The following is a 20335-nucleotide window of genomic DNA, read 5'->3' on the forward strand; positions in this document are numbered from 1 at the left end:
TGCAAGCACGTAGTTCCTCTGCAAAAATATACTGTAATTTTTTGGTCTTAAGGGTCTCAGTTAATGGTATATATATATATAATGACACATAAAACTGATTGCAAACAGAAAGATAAACTGTTACTTGGAAAATGCTGCACATTGTTGATCTTTCCCCATAAGTGAACAGGGTCGGCTTATAAGATAATGGACTTGAACCGCTAAAAAAGAATCTTTGATCTCTACCTTAGAAACAAAGGCATTGGGCACCTATAACCCTTCTGTGGTTGTCATATAAACACGTGACATGCTGCAAGCTGCTTCAGCGATCAGAGCTGCCCCTGATACCAGGCACTTGGACATACATGTGGCAAGGTGCTTTTTTTTTTTCTGCCTCCTAAGAAGATGGCTTTCGTTAAGAGTGTAATCGGCAACATTTATGGATTCATGAGCTTCTCACAGCCGTTTCCCTTGGTAGCAGTTGTATTATCTGAAGTTGCTCTCAAACCTTTTTGCATAAACAACACATTTACTTATACAGACGTTTTAGAGCCCTAAATCATTTTGAATAGGGTCCATTCCTGACCTGTGGAAATAAAAACTCCTCCTTTCTACAGGGTGCTCTTTGGGTGGTGAGAATCAGTAAAAACCTCAACTGCCCTGTTAGCCATCAGATTTCAAGAAAGGGAAAATAGGCACCTTATTTTAAAAAAATCCGTATGAGCCCATCTAATGTGCTAGGAGAAGGCAAAACAACAAAACTTATTTTTCTCTTTCATCTTGACTTACTGTGAGATGCTGGAAGAGCCATGCTCTCATGATATTTGTTGCTACTTTGGGGAAAATGCCTCTTTTCTTCTGACGTTTTTTGTCCTTGTCTGGATCATCATCGTCACCTGTGCCAGGTGAAGCTACACTGTTGTCTAAACCATCCCCTAGTAGAAAGAAATGAAAATACATTAGAGAAAACACAGAAAGGGTGCCAACAACAACGAGCAGCTAATGATCAGCTCAGCTAAGCTTGTTGAAAGAAATCCATTAAGCGGGTATATTCTCTTTCATTAAAGTATAATTGGAGACACAAATATGTAAAAGACAAAATTAAACCAGGCCTCTTCAAATGTTAATTTTGTGTGTCTCACACTCTCCCATATCATTAATTCAATTATAATTGTGCTCTTGACACAGTGCAGTAGCTCTTCGTCAATTATGGAATCCAATGTGGGAAAACCGCCATCAGAAAACCCATTCGGTGAAAATGCATCCCCATGCCCAGAGTGAACACATACTGTAGGGTAATCAAGTTAAATGTTCTGTAGTCTATATATTCTAGGCTGCCTGCATAGGTGACAGTAACTGTGTCACTGTTCATTGCACATAACACACTGCCTGCTCAGCCCCTCCTAGAACTGTCACCTCCCAAGCACGCACATTCACATACTCCTCAGATGACCCTGGACTCAGCATCCACGTGACATGAAAACTTTTAGCTCTCTGCACCACTGATCATTATCATTAAAAAACAAAAAAGATGCACATCAAGGTAGGGTGCTCACTTAATCAGAAGTTTCTATCAACATCTTTCTCTTCTGTGCTTTTCTCTGGCATTAATTGTGCATTAGCAAAAATCATTTACTTTTAACAGTCATAGTTATTTTTTCTTGCCCTCCGGCAAAAATGCCTTGAAAGCCTGCCTGGAGGGCATCTAAATTATGTATCTGAAAAACTCTTCTGGCAAGGCATTGCAGGACCCCTACTTTCTTAAAATTCATACGAGCACGTCTTCCTGTTTTTGGGAAGGCATCAATCAAGAGGAGCAATATATGCCATATCCCTACATTAATATTTGAACTAATAACTTTAAAAAAAGGAAAGAAACAAGATCCGACTTGTGGCATAATCAAATGCAAAATAAATGAAGAATACGGGGACAGCACTGGGGCTTTATAGATGGCTGTGTTTTCCTTGCACATCATTAGCCTGGAGCCACACGAAAGAGGAAAACAGAGAAGTGGAGAGTTTATGCTCCCTGCTGGTGTTTAAGAAGCCGGGGTCCTGGAAGAACATCTGGGAATTGCGCTGAGATGGGGGTTTTTGTAATTTAAGAATAGACATTCATTAGCAGTAAATGCCATAAATCCCATGCTAAGTAAAAACCTTGTCCAAGAAAGCCTAAAACAATAAACTCTGTGCTCAATGTAGCCTGAGCTAGACGCTCCGCAGCTTCCCTGGGAATGCTATAGATTCACCAGCTCCTTCCCAGGCCAGCTCCCTCCTCCTGGACTGGGCCACACTGGGGACATCCTGCCATGGGCCCCTTGCCTCCTAACCTGTCCCAACTGTCTGCTCTGTGGGCTTCCCTATACCTGTTCTTTTCCCTTCTCGCCGCAAAAACCCTCAACCTTCTTTGACCAGAGAAGCAGAAAAGCCACAGCAAAGAGCTGGCAGATTAATTTTATTGACATTTCCATTTTCACTGCAATGTGATACCCTCCATCACATGGAAGAGATGACCCTCACTATTTACAGACTGACAGGCCACTTCATTACAACCACCCTGCCCCAAGGCAAAGCAGATCCCTTCCATCTGCCCAAACACTAGAGCATGACCCCGAAGTTGCTGTTCTCTTTTTCTTTGCCGTCTGTTATGATAAAAAAAAAAAAAAAGAGTGAATCGAAAGGACCCCAAATAGTCAAAGAACTAATCAGGAGTACAGGGAAACAAAAGGCATTTGACTTATGAATCCTGGCTGGATGGAATCTAGTCTTCATCTGTCTACCCTCCCTGCACACTCATGTACACCAAGGGGTCACTTGCACAAGGACACACACACAGTCCACACACACACACACACACAAGCTCGAGCAGAGACACACGTACACACTTTCCACCATGCCAAGGAACTGCTGCAAGGCAAATTCTCACCCACACTAATGGCTTCTGACTGCTCCTTGGCAACCCTAGCATTTTAACCTGGGTGGATGTGCTCTCCAAAATACAGACACTGGAGCGATCTCATCAGCTGTTCATGTGACACAGATGGAGAGTGGCTATTAGGAGCCAGGCAGTGGGCCTTGGGGATCTGAGGTACTGTTCTGTAGCCTGAGGCGAATTTGAAAAGCAGTACCCGGAGATGAGGAAAAAAAAAAAATCCACACTGCAAGTGCAAGTTTGAAGTCAGTCAGTCTGTCTGTCGACCTACCACGGATAAAGATATCTTTGTCTCTGGATGGAAAAATCTATGCGGGCTATCTGGATGTACATTTCGGATAATGTATGTATGGAATGGCTCTTCCTTCAATGTCTTCCAAATATAAAAACACACACTGTAAACAATGCCTGTGTGTATATATTTCTTCCTAAGCACATATGGTTTCTGTGTATATGTTTAAGCTGAAATTGTCAGGATTTTGTTAAAATCTCATTTTAGCTTTTTTTGATAGATTTTTTGGATATACTTATTTTAAAAGGTTAATGGCTTTAATTAAAGTAAGTTCAACAAAAAAAAAGACACTTGCCTTTTTTAACCCAATCAATGACCTTAAAAAATGAGAGACAGTATTTCCATGGAGTATTTTCTCTTGCTAAAAAGCAGAGAGGGTTTCTAACACCTTCAAATGATATGATTCACTACATTTAGCTCAAGAAAAAAATATAGCTGGATTGAGCATCCTTTGATGACTGACTTAAACTGGAGAAGACAGGAGCATTACATGCATTTTAATATAAAGCAGTCCATTTTATACAAATGTTGTTAAATATTTGAATTTGAATCCACTGTAACAAATAATTATAGAGAAAAATGAGTCTATTTTTATAATAACCAGATACTAGACATTAGATTTTTTTTAATTACTATTATTGTTTATACCTCCATAAAGATGGGAATTTCCTTTTCCAAACACACAATAAATTGTTTTTCCAATGGACTGTGAACCAACTCCAGCACAGAGGACTAACAACAGCTATTTTTCTTTTAAAAGGCAACCATGTGATCTGCACCCTAAAACAAAATCGTGCAAATGATACTAAAGAAACCCTTAACATGCATACCGTATCCTTGTTTTAGGGCTGTATGTGTATTGGGATAGTTGGCAATCCTTGACATCGATGCCAAATGAATTTCTGTGCCGAAAAGGGTGGGTATACGGGCACAGATGCACGTGTCCAAGGAGGTAGAGAAGGTAACGGCATATGTCTCGGCATCTGAAGTTAGGGTTCAAAAGTGTGGAGTCCTTGGCAGGGGTAGGACTGTGTCTTGTTTATCATTTTATCCTGAGAGCACACCTCCAGGTCTGAGCCAGAGCAGACACCCCAGTGATTGTCTGCCGTGTGAGTGAAGGGCTGAACTTCTTAATGAGTTTATTCATGGATCCTCCTTTGTCTTTGATAATCGCAAACTGGATGACTACACTCTTCATGGTACTGAAGGGGCTGAGTGGACTGCCTGAGTGCACATGTTTGCATGCGTGCTCAGTCGCTCAGTTCTGTCTGACTCTTTGTGACCCTATGGACTGTAGCCCACCACGTTCCTCTGTCCATGGGATTCTCCAGAGTGGAGAATACTGGAGTGGGTTCTATCTCCAGGGGATCTTCCCAGCCCAGGGATTGAACCTGTGTCTTCTGCACTGGCAGGCAGATTTTTCACCACTGAGCCACCTGGGAAGCCTGCCCAAATGATGCAGTCACTTCCAAACATGCCAGGAACAACGCTTCTTTGAAGAACTCAATCCCCATTAGAGCCTTTTCGAAGGGCTGACCCAAGGCCATTCCACCAGCGCTGCCACCTCTGATGGGAAAAAACTAAAGACTACTGGGCGTGCTTCCTTTAAAAGGTTGCTAATCCCTTGACTAAAGGCATAATCTAAGTTTGGGGCAAAGATACTCAAAATAGCTGCATGCTTCTGAATGTACTGCATGTGACCATGGAAAGAAATACTCAAGCCTGTGGATAGATACCTTTGAAGTGGACTAAATTATCAAGGGAGATTGTTAAAAACATGGGTCCTCAGGCCTTATCCCAGACTTACTAAATCAAAATATCCTGAGGCAGAGACAAGGAATTTGTATTCTTAACAAGTTCCTTGGGTTTGGTTATGCAATCAGCCTAGCACAGATTCTTCAACTGGCTTTTAGAAGCCTCCAAACTAGATGGCAGCCCACTCCAGTACTCTTGCCTGGAAAATCCCATGGGCGGAGGAGCCTGGTGGGCTGCAGTCCATGGGGTCACAAAGAGTCAGACACGGCTGAACGACTTCCCTTTCACTTTTCACTTTCAGGCATTGGAGAAGGAAATGGCAACTCACTCCAGTGTTCTTGTCGGGAGAATTCCAGGGATGGGGTCACACAGAGTCGGACACGACTGAAGCGACTTAGCAGCAGTAGCAGCAGCAGAACTAGATTACCTTCTAATTTGAGTTAAGATGAAACCTCAGGAGCAGGTACATGGTTAAAATTCTATGCTACTGCCATAAACAGGGTTAGTGGTCACAGCAAACAACTACAACCTGTAGGTTCTTGACCACCCAGCTTCTCTGTCCATGGGATTTTCTCAGCAAGAATACTGGAATGGATTGCCATTTCCTCTGACAGGGGAATCTCCAGGAGATTCTTGAGTCTCCTGCACTGCAGGTGGAGTATTTTGCCACTGAGCCACTGGGGAGGCCCCAACTACAACCTGACCTGGGCCTTATTCACTGTGGGAAAGCCCTGGTGCTCTCCATCACAGGTACTGGTCAACACAAGGAGGTCCCACCCTATCCTCTGGTGGTAAAGGTTAAACAGAAAGATGCTGTAGAACACCGGCTCTCAAAATACAGACCAGCACCCTTTAGCACTGGCAAAGAAATTGCAAGAAATGTAAATTCTTGGACCCATCTCAGACCCACTGTATCCAAATCTCCAGGGATGGGGCCTGAAAATCTGAGGGTTACTAAGTACCCTGGGTGATTCTGATGGTGCTCAAGCTTGAGAAGCACCACTGGGGGGCACAGAGAAGAACTCTGTAGCCTGCTACCCCTGGTGGTAGTTGTCTGAAGGTCTGAATCTAAACTCCAGGTCCTCCTCCTGTTTTCAGACTCTGAGGTATTTTGAGAGCATCTGTGGGGCTGGATTTACATCCGTAAATGGAGGGGGTCACACATCTTTTCCAAAGCTGAGCACACTATGCTCAGGGCAGGGCAATACCTGGGAAAGCAGCCCCGGTCTACACTTATTTAAAAGAGTAACACTAAGGGAGTCTAGTTACAAGGAAGTCAAGCCTGGGGTACCATGGGTATCCAGGTGTGGGCAAAATCCATATCTGTAGCTGTATAGCCAATGAAACAGGAAAGGCATGGGGACATGGTGAGAAGATCCTCAGATGATTCTAAAGCAGAAATTCCCAATTCACACAATTCTTGGCCATATCAACTACCCAGGCAAAAGGACACCACTTCCTTTTATTGGCATACTGTCATACTCCATTTCGCTAAAAATGTGTCTATATTCTAGACAACAACTGCTTGGCTTGAAATAAAGAAACAATACAAACCATGATGCTGTGGCATCCTGAGTCCAGGATGTGGCCTTCTTGCCCTGTCAGAAATATAGTGCAACAACCAAGAGAACTGGAGAAGGAAATGGCAACCCACTTCAGTATTCTTGCTTGGGAAATCCCATGGACAGGGGAGCCTGGTTGGCTATGGCGCAGAGGGTCACAAAGAGTCGGACACGACTTAGCGACTAAACCATTACCACCAACGACAACCAAGAGGGTCCTAGTCCATCTTTTTCTTCCTAGTCCATCTCTCCATCTCCCTTGAAAAATTGCCAGACATTTACCAGTGAAGAAACTGAGGCCAAGAGGTTAAATTCTGCCCTGTGATTCCATGGCTACATATGATCGGTGACTAACCAGAGTCCAGGTAACTCCAAGTCCAGTGGTACTAACACCGGTATTCTCACATATTGTAAGCTACCTTTCACTTTTCGAAGCATTACCTCATTTGAACTCTGTTATCAAACCAGGCTTTATCCTACAGGTAAAGGTCTAAAGTGCAGAGGAGAGATTAGATCTAAGGCCCAGGGGTAGGAATTGAGCTAGAATTGGTCCAGGCTGGTCCAGGTTCAAACAGCAATGTGCAAACTTTTCTCCCTGCAAGTAAACCAGTGCCTATAAGGGCTTTATATATATTCAGTACAGCAAGGGTCCTTTGAGACCCAGGATTTTTATAACAGGTTTATTGTGGTCCATGTGGAGCCCCTTATATGGACAGTACCAGACTGATCTTCAGAGCCCAGAGATGCTACAAATATTTGAGCATCTACTGTCCATACAGCCAGGATCTCATGGGCTGTGATGTCAAAACTGTGCAGCACCAAGAACTGCCTCACAGAGCTGTAACTAAAGTGATATATTCACTTGCCTCAAAGTCACTCTCTTAAAGAAAAAATAAGGCTTCTATAACACCTAGCAGCCTGTCAACTAACAATCAGAAACTGACCTCTCAATATCATATATTCAGAGAAATAGTAGTACAAATAAAAACAGATTTTGGTCAATAACATTTGTACTTTTAAGTTCGTGGCATACTATTTAATCCTTACTTCTCCCAGTTTGGGACCAATTTTAATAGTCAAATATATTCATAGAAAATACATGCTGTAAAAAAGAATGATATCTCACCTGATAGAACATAGCTTTTTTTTTCCTCCTCTTTTTTGATAAATAGAAATTCACTAGAGTTATTATCATTTTTATTTTGGGCAATGTACATTCACTAATTTCAGACACACACACACACACACATACACACATATACAAACATGTATCTTCCAAACTACTTCCAGAAACTGGGTACAGTCATGAATTTATAGATATTTATATATCTGATTATAAACATTAAGTATATAAATTATATCATTAACCTTTTTCAAAGAATTCACTAATTTATACATAAGTATGCAAATATATTTGTAGATTAATTGCATATTTTTGCCTACAGTACATGTACTGTACATACACATATACAAGTTTATAGAATTTTAAATGCTAGTATTTAATGTTCAATAGGGTAGTCCCTTTTCTACACCATTTCTCTTCCTCTAGAATACAGGCTCCTCCTCTTCCTTACCAATACCGTCATCACGTTCATTACCCTCATTATCACAAGTAACTTTCACTGGACACTTGCAATATTACAATCCTCAATCTTCACAACAAATGGATGAAATAGCTACTTTTATCAATGCCACTTTACAGATAAGAAAACTGAGACTCCGAAGAATTAAGTAACTTGTCAGAGGTCACATAGTCAGGAAGTGGCAGAGTGGTGCTTGCCCTGTAAAGCCTGTGCTCACATCCTCTATCCTCTCCCTTAACTGCCAGAAAACAAGAAGAGGTTTACGGTGAGGCTAGATTCTGGATTAATCCTCATTTCTCAGGAAATAAATCCCCAGAGTGAGGCCTCATATATTCACATTTATGAGCAAAAGAGATTGCAGTTGACAGCGCATTTAAAAGTAATCTAAAAGAAAAAAAAAGTAACTATGAACCAAGAAACAAACAAATGCATATTTTTACAGTTACCTCCATTATCTACAGGACTATTAGTGGTCCCTGTGGACCTAAAGTTCAAATTAAATATGATTTTGAAATAGGAGTATCTGTTTAATTTTTAAGACATTTCTGAGCCAAGGGATCTTCCAAGATTCCATGTCTGTAGGCCTGTGTCCTTGGCCAAAAATGCTCTTTGTCTTCATTTTTTTTTTTAAACTTTTCTATTCTACTTTGCCCAGGCAAACTCCTCTTTAAACTTCAAATCCAGTGAAAAAGGAACCTCTTTTGTAAGGATTTCCCTAGTTCCTATTAACAAAACTGGTATACTAGGCTTTGGAGTTCTTCATCAGTTTGTTCTTGCTTCTGCTATATTTACGCTTCTGTTTTGCAATTTATCTATCTACTAACTTGTCTGTCCTGCTTGACTATGAGATTCTTCAAGGCAGGGGCCATGTCTTACTCACTTCTGATTCGCAAGCCCTGACATAGTGTAAACAGTCAGATGTTTAGTGGGATGGACAAATTGGCAGCAGGAGCCTTAGTATTTGGCCCCTGTGCGAACGTAACTTGCTCTGAGGAAAGTGTCGTGAAGGAGTCCCTGGCCCTGGTAACCTGTTCTAGCAGCCACCTAGCCTCAGGCTCCCTCCCCCACTCTCCTTGCTCTTGGTGCACTCGGTGTGTCATGCCCAGGGTTTTCCTGCTCAGGAGTGCATGACCTCCTCAGAGATGATCCTTACATGTCTGATACACTGGCAAATACTGTTTTCAAAAACGGGGTTGCTTCATCTCTCAAACCTGCCCTAATCCAATGGGGAAGAGAATGCCCAAGGGTAGGGTGGCTGCCCCTTGCCCAGGCTGCTCAGATGACTGGGAACATAACAGTTAAAAAGGAAGTATCTTTTTTCAGGGCAACAATGAAGAAACAGACAGAGAAGAGACCTATGGACATGGGGGGAGGAGAGGTGGAGGGTGAGATGTATGGATAGAGTAACATGGAAACTTACAATACCATATGTATAATAGATTGCCAATGGGAACTTGCTGTATGACTCAGGGAACTCAAACAGGGGCTCTGTGACAATCTAGAAGGGTGGGATGGGGAGAGGGAGGTTTGGGAAAGAGGGGACATGGGTGTACCTATGGCTGATTCTTGTTGATGTACGACAGAAAATCATAAATCTGTAAAGCAATTATCCTTCAATTAAAGAAATAAAATGGGGGGAAAAAAGGAAGTATCCTGTTGCCAGGGAACTGCAACACATAGCTCTTTGGGAACCTGGTTTCTGTCATCATTTTTTAATGATTTTTCCTTCTTAATATAGTACTCTGAAAACAGGATTAAAATGTACTAAGAATCAAAAGATATTTTTCTTTCAGGGACTACCTTCCAGGAGTTTAATTTAGGACATCCCACTGAGAAATCTGAATCAGGGTTTCCAATACGATGCAAAAAAAAGAAGCAGCAGCAGGAGGAGAAGCAGCAGCAGGAGCAGCCACAGTTGCCTTTGCCCAGTTCTGTGTTAGACTCTAGCCTTACAAAACTTGCTTCCCAAGAACCGCCCTCAAAGTAAATCTTTTTTTCCGTGCAATTCACCTTTATTCACATCAGAAGAGGTTGGGGGGAGGGGGAAGTTACAGACCCAGAAAGGTGGGGAGGGTGAGGGGCGAGAGGTGGGGTGAGGGGCCAGCAGTGAGACCTGCTAATTACTGATCTCTTTTACTCTCCTGCTGTGCTTAACTGTCTGGACACGTTAAAGTGAAATTTTTCTGTGATTTTTCAAGTGACTAGTTCATGGCCCACTAGCATGGAGGGAAGCAGGAGAGGTGAAATGCTTTCGTTTACATGCAACATTTACTAACTGTGTGGGTTTTCCAACATTAAAGAGAGGACAGTGACCCAGGCCACCTTTTTCACACTCAAAAGAGCACTGAAAAAACAACTCTTCATCGGCTTACCTCAGGCTTCCCTGGTCCTGAACACCCTCCCCCCGGGGTATGAGCAGAAAGGGAAAAAAAGAGGGGATTTTATGCTCCTTTCTCTTCAACTTTTCAGGCGGTATAAGCAGCATTTAGCAAATTCAGCCCCAAATGGCTCCAAATGCTCAGAGCTGTAGGGGCTCATTCTTTGTTCTCCTCCCTCTATTTACACAGGATTTACGCAGGCTCTCCACTGAAGAGACCGAAAGCACTTCCATTCTCACCGGCTCGGCTGGGCTGGCCCGTGGGCCCCGCCGCTGGCCCAGGCCTGCACTGGGGAATTTCTGCCACCTGAAGAAGGTAACACGCTGTGCCCTGACTCTGATCCCCAGACAACCTGGCCTGTGCAGGCCACTGCAAAGCTCAGGCTGGAGAAGATGAGCTAACCTTCCAGGAGAGACAGGAAAATCCAGCCAAGGCTGTGCAAGTAAATATGTGTCCAGAGACAAATAACATGCACTTTAAAATATGCAGCTATATGATAGAATGGAAAGTGGTGGGTGAAAAAAAAAAATTCAGACTGCAGCTTGGATGAAAACCACTTCACCCACTGGTTGGAAAAATAAAGTGTAAAAACAGACAGATGGACACATATGTAAATGTGGCAGTGTTTTAGGCTTTAGCTGGCAACGTGAGCGTCGTAGTATAGTTTTGCACGCCTGTATTTTCCATATCATGTTGAATCCTGTTAACTGTTGAACAGAAACATCCTCATACTGGTCCTTGACCAAATCAGTCCCCTCAATTTACCCGTCAGGAGCCATAAAATGGCTTTGTTTATTGACTGGAACCCTCTAATCCTTTATAGCAGAAGTGAACGAAAGCTTCCAAACTCAGCCTGTGCTTTCCTGAAGCTGGTTACTCTCATCTGCAATGTATATGTATTTTTAATTTATGCTTCACTTAACTTGATTACTCTCATTGAAATACATATATATTTCATAATTTATATAGAGATAAACTTTTATTTGACATTTTTTTAATCGAAGAATAGTCAATTTACAAGGTTGTGTTAATTTCTGCTGTACAGCAAAATGATTCAGTTATACATGAATATACATTCTTTTTCATATTCCTTTCTGCTATGGTTTATCACAGGACATGAAATATAGTTTCCTGTGCTCTGCGGTAGGACCTTGTTCTTTATCCGTCCTGTGTATAGAGAGAAAACTTTTAAAAATTTTTCAATAAAGGATATCTACTCCCCTAGCCTCCCATAGAATTCTCTACAGGATATTGACTGAATCCAGTAGAAAAGTAAATTCCTTTTCCCGTATATTTCAGCAGATCACCTAATCTCTGTAGCAGAGGATAATAGAACGTACTTGTTCCTCAGTTACCTGATAAGCACATATAAAGCACAGGGTAGGTTCTGAAGTTATTCACAGTACATCATAATAAAGCTCTTCTGGGCACTCTAATGATTCATTTTTAGTGATCTCTCAAATGCCCTTTTCCACAGTTAAACACTCAGATTTTATTAAGGTGGAACGAAGGGACAAATGTCCACTCAAGTCCCAGCTCTCAAATTTGACTCTCCTTGCACTACACTACCTTCAGCTAAAGCTTTTTTAATGTTCTATTTGCCTCCCCAGGGTGGCATTTCAGCTAACAGAGTTCACAATCTTTCAGCCTTAAACACAGAAGGCTGCTATCTTCAAGTCATCCTAGGAATGTGCCAGATACCATCATCTCCCTCCTGAGATACAAAGAACCAGAAAGAGAGAGAGACCAAGAGAAGACCAAGCTGATCAAGTTACCAACAGCCCAGAATGCCCCTCTCAGAAGGTTAATCTTTGAACCAGTAAATGTTATAATTAGGAGCCTTGAAGTTGGGCTGAGGCTGGTCATTGAAAGAAAGACTCTAAAAGAGAAAGTATGAATGGAACACATCTCTTTCACCTAATGGTTTGACACAAGGGTCTTGATTTTATGGGAAATTATACAAAAATGAGTTGTTATGATGCATGAGTCTCTTTTCCACATCTCCTACAAAAGAAAAAAGGTGGTTGGGGAGAGTTGTCTTCCCAATTTCACTTAGCTATGTTTCAGTACAAATTGTGAAAATTATGCAAATAACAATTTTGGCACCTTTGCTAGAGGAAAACATTATTAAATTATGCTCTAAGTATTTTGTCTGCTTTAGTAATTACTCTCATGTAACTGTAAATATAAATAGCTGTTATTCTGTTTAAATTTTTAATCATGCAAAATATTGTCACACAAAATGTCCTTCTGTTGCAGTCTAACTGGGATTTTCTTTTTTAAAATATCCATATTTAACTGAAGTGGACTATTTTTAGCATTGTAAAGTGTTTTAGTAAAGATAGCTGGCTAACATCTCCAAATCAACAGGTCTTTCAAGAAAAGATGTGGTCTTTATACTTGCAAAAAGAGTTTTTTACAAAAGACCATTTATAAAATTATTTTTAACATTTTATACTAAACCAGAATATAGTCTTCTTCCAAGAATGTATTAACTATATGAAATCTATATGTTCAGTATGTAACAATAATAATGTTCTCATTTTGTCATTAACTATAGGATTTTATCTTACTATCTCTCTTAGCATGTTTTAATATTAAATGAAACTAAGTATAAACTAATAATAAAATTTTTTAGGAAGAATAACAAAAAGCCAAAGTTCTATCTGCAGCAGATATTTTTTTCGCTCAATCTTTAGGCTCCCTACTTTGTTATCATATTTGCTATCTAAAACAAAAATAGATAATAAATTTTTATAATATCAGTTGATTAATTTGAATTCTTAATATGGCATTTCTGTGTGGATTTATATCAACAGATACCATTTCAAATAAAAGAACAACAAAAAAACTCTTTGAATATTTCTTCTACCCTCTAATTATTGTAAAATACAAACAATACAATATTTAATAAAAGTGCAGCTTCACAAAACTAACGTTAAATAATGCAAAAAGAAATCCTTTCTCTTTAAAGAAAAGCTAGCCATCTCTATACTAATAATAATGCTTTCTAAGACAACAGATTGGAATATCTATCAACACTCCCTTTGGAAACTTTTCTTTTTTCACATAGAAAAAAGAACAATAGTGTCTTGAAGTTGATAATTGGTTTTAGGTGACTATTTTTAAACCATTAACACATCATAATTGGAACATACATGTTATTTATTAGAAAATATTTTGTACATTTTTCAAAGAAGATTTTCACACAACGGAGCTTCCTAATAAAACTTTGGATTTTTGTTAAACAACTTTATAAACTAAATTGCTAACATTTACAAAGCAACTACTGCATTTAAGGATTCAACTTATTATGATTATTTTAAATAAATCTACTATAATTTGAGATCAAGCAGATGTATTTTTATAACATAATGTAAATAGATATCCATAACATACATGTGATAGTCCTAAGGGAAAAAATAAGGTGATTGCTTAATAAAAATAATCTAAACATAAATTGATTATTCTTCGTATAGACTATGCACTAAAAAACTACAGACACAAAGCCCTTAAATGGAGAATGACTGCTAACAAGTATATATCTTTTGGAATGATGAAAATATTCTAAGATTGATCATGGTGATGGATGCACAACTCTGTGAACATACCAAAAATTTAAAAGTTGTACACTTTAAATGGGTCAACCATACAGTATGTGAATTACATCTCAATAAAGCGATTATATTTTTTTAATGAATACATTTTGGTTTCCTTATTCAAAGAAAGCATACTGGGCAAAGTAGAAAAGTCTAGTAGCTAAGTTTAAAGTACTCATAGTCTTTTCTGAATTGCTTCCAAACAATGTGATTTCAAGCCACTTAATGTCATCTCTGCTGCTGCTAAGTCGCTTCAGTCGTGTCCGACTCTATGCGACCCCATAACGGCAGCCCACAAGGCTCCCCTCTCCCTGGGATTCTCCAGGCAAGAACACTGGAGTGGGTTGCCATTTCCTTCTCCAATGCATGAAAGTGAAAAGTGAAAGTGAAGTCGCTCAGTTGTGTCCGACGCTTAGCGACCCCATGGGCTGCGGCCCACCAGGCTCCTCCATCCGTGGGATTCTCCAGGCAAGAGTGCTGGAGTGGGGTGCCATTGCCTTCTCCGAATGTCATCTCAGCACCTTGCATATGGACAGACATATGTACTCAAAAACATTAGGGATGGATGTTATATGGTTTAAGCTACAAAGCTATGATCGAAAGTAGATTGACCTTAATACTGAATTTAAGTATTTACCACTTTCAATCCCATTGATTACAGCAGAATCCTAGTCCAAATTATTTACCTCTTTCAAGGACTACTTTAGCCACCTGAATAACCCCAGTGACTTCCACAAACACACATACACACAACAACATTTCTTATACATAAACTTCTTTAAGTCAGGCACCATATCTTTTATTTTTTTCATGATGTTCTTAGAACTTTGGATGATGTCAGGAGAAGGAGGTGACAGAGGATGAGATGGTTGGATGGCATCATTGACTCATGAGTCTGAGCAAACTCTAGGAGACAGTGAAGGACAGAGAAGCCTGGCGTGCTGCAGTCCATGGGGTAGCAGAGTCAGACATGACCGAGCGACTGAACTACAACAACGGGTAAATATACACCTAACCTTTAACTGAATGAATGGATGGGTAACTCTCATATTTCTTGGAATGTGTTTTATTCTTTGTGCATTTATATGTAAAATTTGTAAACAGAAGCTAAGAATGTTGGTCTCTAAGAGTTGAAAAGGGGTCAGAGAGTTGATGTTTTATCAGTTTTGAAGGCATTTTCCTGTAAGACATACTGCCTGGAAGAAGCAACTTTACTGAAAGAGATAATGAGTAATAGAGGTGCCTATATTTGGAAGAGCATCCTATAGCCTTGGTTCACCCTTTTTCTAAATCTCTGACTTTATTCTCCTTTAGGGGGCAACTGTACTACTCTGTCTGCACTTTGGAGGCTCACTTCTGACATACTCCTTGACCCTCTATTCTCATTCCTCAGCCCCATCCATAGGTAATCACAGAGGAGAATACCCTTGGGGGAAAATGATGCAATGGAAGAAGCATGAGCTGGGTGATAAAAAAGGTCTTGTATTGAATTTCCAGATCTATTCTTTATTGGTTGAATATGACCTCGGTCAAAGGATTAATCCTCTAGGGCTTCTCTGGTGGCTCAATGGTAAAGAAACTGCCTGGCAATGCAGGAGATACAGGTTTGATCTATGGTCTGGAAAGATCTCACATGCCACAGGACAGCTAAGCTCATGCAGCCACAACTACTGAGCTTGTGCTCTGGAGCCCAGGAGCTGCAGCTACTGAAGCCCATATGACCTACTGAACCTCCACATGCTGTGGAGAAAGTCCAACATGATATTTATAAGCCTGTTGTTTTATACCATTTCCTTTAACTTCATGCCCTGCAACAAGAGAAGTCCCCGCAACTACAGAGTAGCCCCGACTCCTGCAACTAGAGAAAAGCCCAAGCAGCAACAAAGACCCAGCACAGCCAAAAATAAATACATAAAGAAATAAAAACTAATGGATTAAAATTTTTTTAAAAACATCAATCCTCTCCACCTCAGTTTCTTCATCTATGAAATGGGAAGAATTATGCATACTGAGTAGGTTAATTATGAAAATTAAATGAAGCAATAAGAGTAGTAGCTAGTATTTATTAAATCCCTATCTTGTACCATGTGCTTTACCCTTATTAACAAGCCAGGAACTTCATACATGGTACCTAACACATCAAAGGTGAATCAATAAATGCTAGTTATAGATGGAAATAAAATAAACTATGAAAGGATAAACAAAAGTGGTGTATCCATACACTGAAATACTACTCAGCAATAAAAAAAGCACAAAGTTCTGATACATGGAACATGTTACATCTCCAAGTCATCATGCTGAATAGTAGCAGTCGAACAAAAAACTATATACTCCATATATATTCCAAATATATTAAATTCTATAAAATGTAAACATATAGATGGAAAGCAGATCAGCAGTTGACTGAAGACAAACAAAGAGGGAGGGATGGGCTAAAGAGGAGTACAAAAAAACTTTTGGGTGATGATAGAAATGTGCAATATCTTGATCACGGTGCTGGTCTTATGAGTATACACACTGTCAGACTCATTAAATTGTATTTTTTAAATGAAAAAATTTGTATGAAACTTATACTTCAATAAAGTTGATAAAAATAATGTTAAGTAGATTCTAGCTAAATCCCCATAATCCTGTTATTTGGCATAAAATAGATGTTAGTGGAAATAACAGCTTACAATACAGAGGAGCAGGAGTTGGGGATTCTCCAGTAATTGCAGTGAAGTTTTCAAAAAATTAAATGATTTAGGGCAGCCCTTAAAAGATGCTGTGGAGAAAGTCCAACATGATATTTATAAGCCTGTTGTTTTATACCATTTCCTTTAACTTCATGAAGATGTAAAGTAGATGGTCACTTTGCAGATTTTACTGAAAAATATTTTTCCTCCATTGGTCAAATCCCATTATGAGAAATACTGATAACAAAGAACTATTTGGGTTACCAAAAGAATTACTAATCAAGAAGGTAATAGAAATAATTCTAAAACCATTTTTAAAAACTCTTCCAGGAAATTCAGTATTAACTCATTCCTCCTAATCATAAGAAGGTCTAACACTGGAGATCTCAGTTTCAGAGGAGAATGACATTGCTATGAAAGACTCTGGGCACCATTAAGATAAAAAATGAATGGGAATATATAGAACTAATATGAACCCTTGCCAGCCAGCCTTCAGATAATCCCTGAATCCTTCATATGAATACAGAACTAACTTGTGGAGACCTCCTCCTAAGTGCTAGGTACCAAAAGTATCCCCTCTTCCATGGGGCAGTTCAGAGTTTGGTATTTTAATCTCTTTAATATCTTTGGAAAGTGAAGCCAGACAGGTTAAGAAACTTGTCTAAAGTCATGTGGCTATTTATTAACAGAGCTGGGTCTTCATCTCAACTCTATGAACTGTATTTCACAACACAGCCGCTACTCCCATATGGAATGGAATTCATATTTTTGAAAAGTAGACTGTGGGGGAAACAGGCTTTTAACCTGGGTGACTGGTACTTACTAATGCCTGATCACAGCCAAGTGAGTCATCTGAATTTGGAAGTATGTGAGATCTGACTCACATCAGATAACCAATAAGAGTTAGTTTCATTTCATTCTTACTTTTTCCTTCCTTATTTCTTTTTAGTGACTCAAATTTGGCAAAATTTCCAAAAAAAAAAAAAAATTATGAAAACAGAGTCACCATTGGAAAACGTTTCCTTGGGGAAAAAAAAAATCTTTCCCTCATTCTTCCAGAACTCATACTTCAAAACGGCACCAAAGTACAAGGCTACATTTACCACTAGTGGCTTAGCTGGTAAAGAATCCGTCTGCAATGCAGGATACCTAAGTTCGATCCATAGATTGGGAAGATTCCCTGGAGAAGGGAATGGCTACCCACTCCAGTATTCTGGCCTGGAGAATTCCATGGACTGTATAGTCCATGGGGTTGCAAAGAGTCGGATATGACTAAGCAACTTCACTTAAACTCACTTAAAGGAAATACTACCACCCCTGATTGCCATCCATCTAATTGTGGAAAGACCAGGAGCTGAAAGCCAGGTAGTTATTAGTTTGCTCTAGCACATCCCCATACTTCATGATGAAGACAGACAACTCAACTTGAGGGCACCAATGTGAATTTTATTCAGGCCCTGTTGGCTGATAAAACAGAAGCTGCCAAAGTCTTTGAGAGAAAACTTTGTTCAACCATTTCCCAGGAGAAAAAGGGTCTGTCTCTCAGTAGCTTTATTCCTATACCTGTGGCAAACCAACACAACAGAGAACTGACATCTTTGCTGTAAGATCAGATCTCAGAGCCACCAATCAAATAGCAGTCCAACCTTCATGTGCTGATGCAGCGAATTTCCGGATCTTGATCACACTAGGCTAGGGAGTCATTCTTCTCAGTGATAAAGTCGGTGAATGCACTCTTGAGAAGATAACAAATTAAAAACCAGCTGACTCGACACCATTCAAGTGAGGAATTCACTGCTGATCCAGTACAACACGATTTCTACCACCAGTCAGTAATCACCAAAGAGGTGGCCAACTTCATTTCATAATTTTAAAACTATTCCTAACACAGTAGTCTCAGCACAGCCAAATAATAACTGTCCAATTCACACCTGCAGATCTACTGAAACTGATAATGATTTCCTCAAATATTTACACCCTGAGTCTTACTTCATGTTAACATTCAAAGATTTAAAGCAAATTAGAAATTCTCAATGGCCTTAAACATGACAAGAATTATGTAACTTAGAGGATTATTCCATTTTGAAATTACATTTTTTGAATCTATAGAATTCTCACTAAAATCCCTAATTTTCTACAGTTGATGTATCATACTGGTGGAAAACAGAGTTGACATTCTCTGCTTTCAACTGCAAAATATTAGGAAAACCATTACCTGACTAATTGTTGTGAGATTTGTGTCCCAGTTTTAGAAATGTGTGTTCTTGGGAAAAAATACCTTAGATTTACATAGTGATTTTTCAGCTTTCATATGATTTTTCCAACTCTTGATCACTACAACCATGTGTAAATGGCATATCCTATTTATTCCCATTTAACAGGTAAACCAAGCATGGTTAACATTTTTGGTAACTCCATGCCTTTGCTCGGAGCACTTTCCATTATGAACAGTTTGTAACTATTGTTAGGTTGAACCATTTGAAATTGCTAGTATTTGACCAGTATTCTAACCTACCAAAATGGCAATTTCATAAAAGCAATATTTTCAGTTTTACTATCAACCATACTCTTGGTTGTTCTTTTGCTTATTCTACTTTTCGATATGCTTGTTTTTACCAAGATGTCGTGCCTCACTCTTACCAATCCCTTCATTTTCTCTTTTCATAGTGAGTAGATAAAAAGGCAAAATGAAAATAAACACTAATAAAGGAAACCCTAGCCTATGAAAAGCCAATGAAGTTACACACAAAAAACTTACCAATGAACAATTAGGTGATGGGAGACATTGATGTGTTTTTAACTAGGGTTGAAGAGAGAAGCCGCTTCATAGTATTCAGTAAAAGGAACTATTTTTGTCAATTCTAATTTCAAACTTCAACAACAGTAATTAGCATTGAGAAATGAGGAATTTTCACTCTAAATATTTCCTATAAGAACAACAGCAACATTAATTAAAAAAAATATACTTATTGAGTATTTACTCTCTTTCAGACACGGTGTTAAACACTTGACACGAATTACTTCATGTAATTCTCACCATCCTATCAAGACTGATTTTCCTTTTGCACATGAAGAAGCTGAGGCTTGGAGAGGTTAAGCAATTAGCTCATATGAATAATAAGGGACAGAGACTGGGTTCACACCTGTGCCCTTAAGAGACTGTTGCCTATGATGACTGATCCCTGTGACTCCTGAGCCCATCGAGCCAGAATTTTCCAGCCTCGTGAAACTTCATAACGGTACTATACTCTACTGAATCATTCAGTCCATTCACAGGTTGTGGTCCATCAATTTAACAGGAAATTTACATTTCACTGTGACCTGTAAGTGTCTTAAGGACAAGTACTAGGTCCATGGTATCCTCTTGTACTCTCAACACACAACAGTACCCAGTTCATAGCAGGCACCAAAGAAGTGTTCCTTAAAAAGGAAACAATAATTCTTCCCTATGTGTGTTTTACCTCCATTCTCAGGGTCTCACCTTCAGCTGTCTTCCTTGTGACAAAGTAGAGACTTCTCAAGCAATCATTTCATTCTAGCCGTTACTTGACTTTGGAACGCTTCCACACCTGTCAGTGCC

At 39.6% G+C, this 20335-nt stretch overlaps 1 protein-coding gene across 8 annotated transcripts in view; it reads right to left on the reverse strand.

Annotated features, from left to right (window-relative positions):
• The window catches only part of MEIS2 (Meis homeobox 2), a 224135-nt gene that overhangs the window by 158493 nt on the left and 45307 nt on the right, over positions 1-20335 (reverse strand). For all 8 annotated transcript variants that reach the window (NM_001191269.2, XM_024997745.2, XM_024997744.2 and 5 more), the window contains one exon: positions 769-914. In NM_001191269.2, coding sequence (NP_001178198.1) covers positions 769-914 — 146 coding nt within the window. The remainder of the gene's footprint in view (positions 1-768; positions 915-20335) is intronic.

This window comes from Bos taurus, chromosome 10 (assembly GCF_002263795.3).
Source record: "Bos taurus isolate L1 Dominette 01449 registration number 42190680 breed Hereford chromosome 10, ARS-UCD2.0, whole genome shotgun sequence".
NCBI classification, from domain to species: domain Eukaryota; kingdom Metazoa; phylum Chordata; class Mammalia; order Artiodactyla; family Bovidae; genus Bos; species Bos taurus.